This window comes from Salmo salar, unplaced genomic scaffold (genome assembly GCF_905237065.1).
Source record: "Salmo salar unplaced genomic scaffold, Ssal_v3.1, whole genome shotgun sequence".
Lineage (NCBI taxonomy): Eukaryota > Metazoa > Chordata > Actinopteri > Salmoniformes > Salmonidae > Salmo > Salmo salar.
The window spans coordinates 22943-29543 of NW_025549725.1; the positions used below are offsets into that span (position 1 = coordinate 22943).

Here is a 6601-nt window from a genome sequence, read left to right on the forward strand (position 1 = left end):
CTCTCCTCTCTCTAACCCCAACACTCAGTTCCAGACCCTCTCCCTTCTCTAACCCCAACACTCAGTTCCAGACCCTCTCCCTTCTCTAACCCCAACACTCAGTTCCAGACCCTCTCCTCTCTCTAACCCCAACACTCAGTTCCAGACCCTCTCCCTTCTCTAACCCCAACACTCAGTTCCAGACCCTCTCCTCTCTCTAACCCCAACACTCAGTTCCAGACCCTCTCCCTTCTCTAACCCCAACACTCAGTTCCAGACCCTCTCCCTTCTCTAACCCCAACACTCAGTTCCAGACCCTCTCCCTTCTCTAACCCCAACACTCAGTTCCAGACCCTCTCCTCTCTCTAACCCCAACACTCAGTTCCAGACCCTCTCCTCTCTCTAACCCCAACACTCAGTTCCAGACCCTCTCCTCTCTCTAACCCCAACACTCAGTTCCAGACCCTCTCCTCTCTCTAACCCCAACACTCAGTTCCAGACCCTCTCCTCTCTCTAACCCCAACACTCAGTTCCAGACCCTCTCCCTTCTCTAACCCCAACACTCAGTTCCAGACCCTCTCCCTTCTCTAACCCCAACACTCAGTTCCAGACCCTCTCCTCTCTCTAACCCCAACACTCAGTTCCAGACCCTCTCCTCTCTCTAACCCCAACACTCAGTTCCAGACCCTCTCCTCTCTCTAACCCCAACACTCAGTTCCAGACCCTCTCCCTTCTCTAACCCCAACACTCAGTTCCAGACCCTCTCCCTTCTCTAACCCCAACACTCAGTTCCAGACCCTCTCCCTTCTCTAACCCCAACACTCAGTTCCAGACCCTCTCCTCTCTCTAACCCCAACACTCAGTTCCAGACCCTCTCCCTTCTCTAACCCCAACACTCAGTTCCAGACCCTCTCCTCTCTCTAACCCCAACACTCAGTTCCAGACCCTCTCCTCTCTCTAACCCCAACACTCAGTTCCAGACCCTCTCCCTTCTCTAACCCCAACACTCAGTTCCAGACCCTCTCCCTTCTCTAACCCCAACACTCAGTTCCAGACCCTCTCCTCTCTCTAACCCCAACACTCAGTTCCAGACCCTCTCCCTTCTCTAACCCCAACACTCAGTTCCAGACCCTCTCCCTTCTCTAACCCCAACACTCAGTTCCAGACCCTCTCCCTTCTCTAACCCCAACACTCAGTTCCAGACCCTCTCCTCTCTCTAACCCCAACACTCAGTTCCAGACCCTCTCCCTTCTCTAACCCCAACACTCAGTTCCAGACCCTCTCCCTTCTCTAACCCCAACACTCAGTTCCAGACCCTCTCCCTTCTCTAACCCCAACACTCAGTTCCAGACCCTCTCCCTTCTCTAACCCCAACACTCAGTTCCAGACCCTCTCCTCTCTCTAACCCCAACACTCAGTTCCAGACCCTCTCCTCTCTCTAACCCCAACACTCAGTTCCAGACCCTCTCCTCTCTCTAACCCCAACACTCAGTTCCAGACCCTCTCCTCTCTCTAACCCCAACACTCAGTTCCAGACCCTCTCCTCTCTCTAACCCCAACACTCAGTTCCAGACCCTCTCCCTTCTCTAACCCCAACACTCAGTTCCAGACCCTCTCCCTTCTCTAACCCAGTCTGTACTGATCATCAATAGACCAGTTCAACACTATTGAACCATAGACCAATACAGGGCTTTAGATGCATAGACCAGTACAAACACTGTACACCAATATCTCCATTTCCTCTATGTAGACAGAACATATCCTTCATTTCCTCTACGTAGATATCTACATTTAAATGTTTTCATTTATTTATTTATAAAAAGACATTCTGAACTTTTGTAAATGTCACTGTAAACAATGTCTTCCTGGTAGTTTCCAGTAACAGAGGAGATAAAGCCAGATGAACAGTTGTTTTGTGGTGTTGTGTTGGTGTGGTGTGTTGTTGTCGTGGTGTGTTGTTGTTGTTGTGGTGTGTTGTTGTGGTGGTGTGTTGTTGTGGTGGTGTGTTGTTGTCGTGGTGTGTTGTTGTTGTTGTGGTGTGTTGTTGTCGTGGTGTGTTGTTGTCGTGGTGTGTTGTTGTCGTGGTGTGTTGTTGTCGTGGTGTGTTGTGTGGTGTGTTGTGTTGTTGTGTTGTGTTGTTGTGGTGGTGTGTTGTTGTTGTGGTGTGTTGTTGTGTGGTGTGTTGTGTTGTTGTGTTGTGTTGTTGTGGTGGTGTGTTGTTGTTGTGGTGTGTTGTGGTGTGTTGTTGTGTGGTATGTTGTTGTGGTGTGTTGTTGTGTTGTGTTGTTGTGGTGGTGTGTTGTTGTTGTGGTGTGTTGTGGTGTGTTGTTGTGTGGTATGTTGTTGTGGTGTGTTGTTGTGGTGTGTTGTTGTGGTGGTGTGTTGTTGTCGTCGTGTGTTGTTGTCGTCGTGTGTTGTTGCCAGTGGTGTGTTGTTGTGTTGTTGTCGTCGTGTGTTGTTGTCGTGTGTTGTTGTCGTGTGTTGTTGTGGTGTCGTGTGTTGTGGTGTGTTGTTGTTGTGGTGTGTTGTTGTTGTGGTGTGTTGTTGTGGTGTCGTGTGTTGTTGTGGTGTCGTGTGTTGTTGTGGTGTCGTGTGTTGTTGTGTTGTTGTCGTCGTGTGTTGTTGTCGTGTGTTGTGGTGTGTTGTTGTGGTGTTGTGTTGTTGTGGTGGTGTGTTGTCGTGTGGTGGTGTGTTGTGTGTTGTTGTGGTGTGTTGTTGTGGTGTCGTGTGTTGTTGTGTTGTTGTCGTCGTGTGTTGTTGTCGTGTGTTGTGTTGTTGTGGTGTGGTGTGTTGTTGTTGTGGTGTTGTGTTGTTGTCGTCGTTTGTTGTTGTCGTGTGTGGTGTTGTGTTGTTGTGGTGTGTTGTTGTGGTGTGTTGTTGTGGTGTGTTGTTGTGGTATGTTGTTGTGGTGTTGTGTTGTTGTGGTGTTGTGTTGTTGTGGTGTTGTGTTGTGTTGTGGTGTTGTTGTGTTGTGGTGTGTTGTTGTGGTGTGTTGTTGTGGTGTGTTGTGTTGTTGTGGTGTGTTGTGTTGTTGTGGTGTGTTGTGTTGTTGTTGTGTTGTGTTGTTGTGTTGTTGTTGTAGTGTGTTGTTGTCGTCGTGTGTTGTTGTCGTGTGAGATGTCCGAGGCACTTTGGAACTTCCAGGCTTCTTCCTCCCAGCTCTAACTCAACAGGAAACTGGAAAACACAACCAGTTATAGTCAGACAACAGGGAGTGAAAAAGAAGTGTGTGTGTGTTTATTACCTGTAAGGGTATCCATGGTATTTAGCTCTAAAGATGGACAGCAGCCAACTGAAGAAGAGCATCACCAGACCGATCCCTGCTACACACATGACTAGACAGACAGAGAGAGAGAGAGAGAGACAGAGAGACAGAGAGAGAGAGAGACAGAGAGAGGAGACAGACAGAGAGAGAGACAGAGAGAGGAGACAGACAGAGAGAGAGACAGAGGAGACAGAGAGAGAGAGAGAGAGACAGACAGAGGAGACAGAGAGAGAGACAGACAGAGAGACAGAGAGAGACAGAGACAGACAGACAGAGAGAGACGTTAAATTCTACAACCACCTAAAAGGAAGCGATTCCCAAACCTTCCATAACAAAGCCATCACTTACAGAGAGATGAACCTGGAGAAGAGACCCCTAAGCAAGCTGGTCCTGGGGCTCTGTTCACAAACACAAACAGACCCCACAGAGCCCCAGGACAGCAACACAACTAGACCCAACCACATCATGACAAAACAAAATGATAATTACTTGACACATTGGAAAGAATTTACAAAAAAACAGAGCAAACTAGAATGTTATTTGTCCCTAAACAGAGAGGACACAGTGGCAGAATACCTGACCACTGTGACTGAGCCAAACTTAAGGAAAGCGTTGACTATATACAGACTCAGTGAGCATAGCCTTGCTATTGAGAAAGGCCGCCGTAGGCAGACCTGGCTCTCAAGAGAAGACAGGCTATGTGCACCCTGCCAACAAAATGAGGTGGAAACTGAGCTGCACTTCCTAACCTCCTGCCAAATGTATGACCATATTAGAGACACATATTTCCCTCAGATTACACAGATACACAAAGAATTATAAAACAAATTCACTTTTGATAAACTCCCAGATCTACTGGGTGAAATACCACAGTGTCCATCACAGCAGCAAGATGTGTGACCTGTTGCCACAAGAAAAGGGCAACCAGTGAAGAACAAACACCATTGTAATTACAACCCATATTTATGTTCATTTATTTTCCTTTTTGTACTTTAACTATTTGCACATCGTTACACCACTGTATATAGACATAATATGACATTTGAAATGTCTTTATTCTTTTGGAGCTTTTGTGAGTGTAATGTTTACTGTTCATTTGTTTGTATACGTTTATTTCACTTCTCATATTATCTACTTCACTTGCTTTGGCAATGTTAACATATGTTTCCCATGTCAATAAAGACCCTTGAATTGAGAGAGAGAGAGACAGAGAGAGAGAGAGACAGAGAGAGAGAGAGACAGACAGAGAGAGAGAGAGAGACAGAGAGAGAGAGAGACAGAGAGAGAGAGAGACAGAGAGAGAGAGAGACAGAGAGAGAGATTCATACTTTTCCTTTTGGCAATGTCCATATCTGACGTGGCAGCCTCGTGCAACAGCACCATCCCCATGGTAACAGCAGAGTCTGGGGCAGGAGGTTAAGGGTCACAGAGAGAAGCTGTAGCCAATGAGAGGCTTTCATACAGGGTGAGAGGTCAGGGGTTAGACTGAGGTGTGTAAAGGATACTGAAGAGCAGCACGATGTGAGTTTCTGCTACAAACTGGGCCTGACTGCTGCCGTGGATGTAACTCTGAAACCAGACAGACAGACAGACAGACAGACAGACAGACAGACAGACAGACAGACAGACATCATTGTAAATACAATCCATATTTATTTTCCCATCTGTACATCATTACACCACTGTATAGAGACATAATATGACATTTGTAATGTCTTTATTCTATTGGAGCTTCTGTGAGTGTAATGTTTACTGTTCATTTGTTTGTATAAGTTTATTTCACTTCTCATATTATCTACTTCACTTGCTTTGGCAATGTTAACATATGTTTCCCATGTCAATAAAGACCCACTTGTCCAGTAGTGGGGGTATGTTTAGAGATAGAGAGATATTGAGAGAGAGAGAGAGAGAGAGAGAGAGAGAGAGAGGGACGTACCACTTGTCCAGTAGTGGGGGTATGTTTAGAGATAGAGAGATAGAGAGATATTGAGAGAGAGAGAGAGAGAGAGAGAGAGAGAGAGAGAGAGAGAGAGAGAGAGAGAGAGAGAGAGAGAGAGAGAGAGAGAGAGAGAGAGAGAGAGAGAGAGAGAGAGAGAGAGAGAGAGAGAGAGAGAGAGAGAGAGAGAGGAGAGAGAGAGAGAGAGAGAGAGAGAGAGAGAGAGAGAGATATCTATAGAGAGAGGGACGTACCACTTGTCCAGTAGTGGGGGTATGTTTAGAGATAGAGAGATATTGAGAGAGAGAGAGATAGATATCTATAGAGAGAGGGACGTACCACTTGTCCAGTAGTGGGGGTATGTTTAGAGATATCGAGAGAGAGAGGGACGTACCACTTGTCCAGTAGTGGGGGTATGTTTAGAGATATCGAGAGATATCGAGAGAGAGAGGGACGTACCACTTGTCCAGTAGTGGGGGTATGTTGAGAGAGAGAGAGATATCGAGAGAGAGAGGGACGTACCACTTGTCCAGTAGTGGGGGTATGTTGAGAGATATCGAGAGATATCTATAGAGAGAGGGACGTACCACTTGTCCAGTAGTGGGGGTATGTTTAGAGATATCGAGAGATATCTATAGAGAGAGGGACGTACCACTTGTCCAGTAGTGGGGGTATGTTTAGAGATATCGAGAGATATCTAGAGAGAGAGGGACGTACCACTTGTCCAGTAGTGGGGTTCTTGTGGGCGTAGGGAGGTCCTCTAATGTGGTTCCACATCTGACCTGAAGTCATGATCAGGCAGAAACACTACAGAGAACAGAACACCAATGACTCAACACTTATTGATCCATAACGCTGATGCTCAGCTACGTAATGAACCAGTGTGTTCCTACCAGAGCAGAGAAGGCCCAGACGTTCTTGTTGTAGAGGAACTCCAGGTTGTTTCTACGGAGGTAAGCCAGTCCTCCTATCACTGCCAGCAGGAATCCCAGCATCAACGGACCTGCATAGTTAGGAGGACGGATCACACGGATCTACACAGAGAGACAGACAGACAGACAGAGACAGACAGACAGACAGACAGAGAGAGACATACACACAGAGAGAGAGAGACATACACACAGAGAGAGAGAGAGAGAGAGAGAGAGAGAGACATACACACAGAGAGAGAGAGAGACATACACACAGAGAGAGACATACACACAGAGAGAGACATACACACAGAGAGAGAGAGACATACACACAGAGAGAGAGAGACATACACACAGAGAGAGAGAGACATACACACAGTCAGCCTGATCACACACATCTATCCATATAAACAGACTTATATATTACGCAGATACCTAGTGTGAGAGTTGAAGAGGTGAAGAGGTGAGAGGTCAGGAGGTCCTACCTGTACGTCAGTGAAAGGTGAAGAG

General features: G+C 46.8%; 1 protein-coding gene across 1 annotated transcript; it reads right to left on the bottom strand.

Moving 5' to 3' along the window:
• Nucleotides 1–3031: 3031 nt before the first annotated feature.
• On the bottom strand, nt 3032–6589 carry LOC106604089 (magnesium transporter protein 1; the record flags this gene model as incomplete). Its single annotated transcript, XM_045713484.1, is given in 7 exon segments — nt 3032–3156; nt 3224–3314; nt 4573–4647; nt 4750–4813; nt 5898–5987; nt 6074–6214; nt 6577–6589. Coding segments are annotated over 7 exon segments (490 nt in total), but the record flags the coding sequence as incomplete, so codon positions are not given.
• Between the last annotated feature and the right edge of the window lie 12 nt (nt 6590–6601).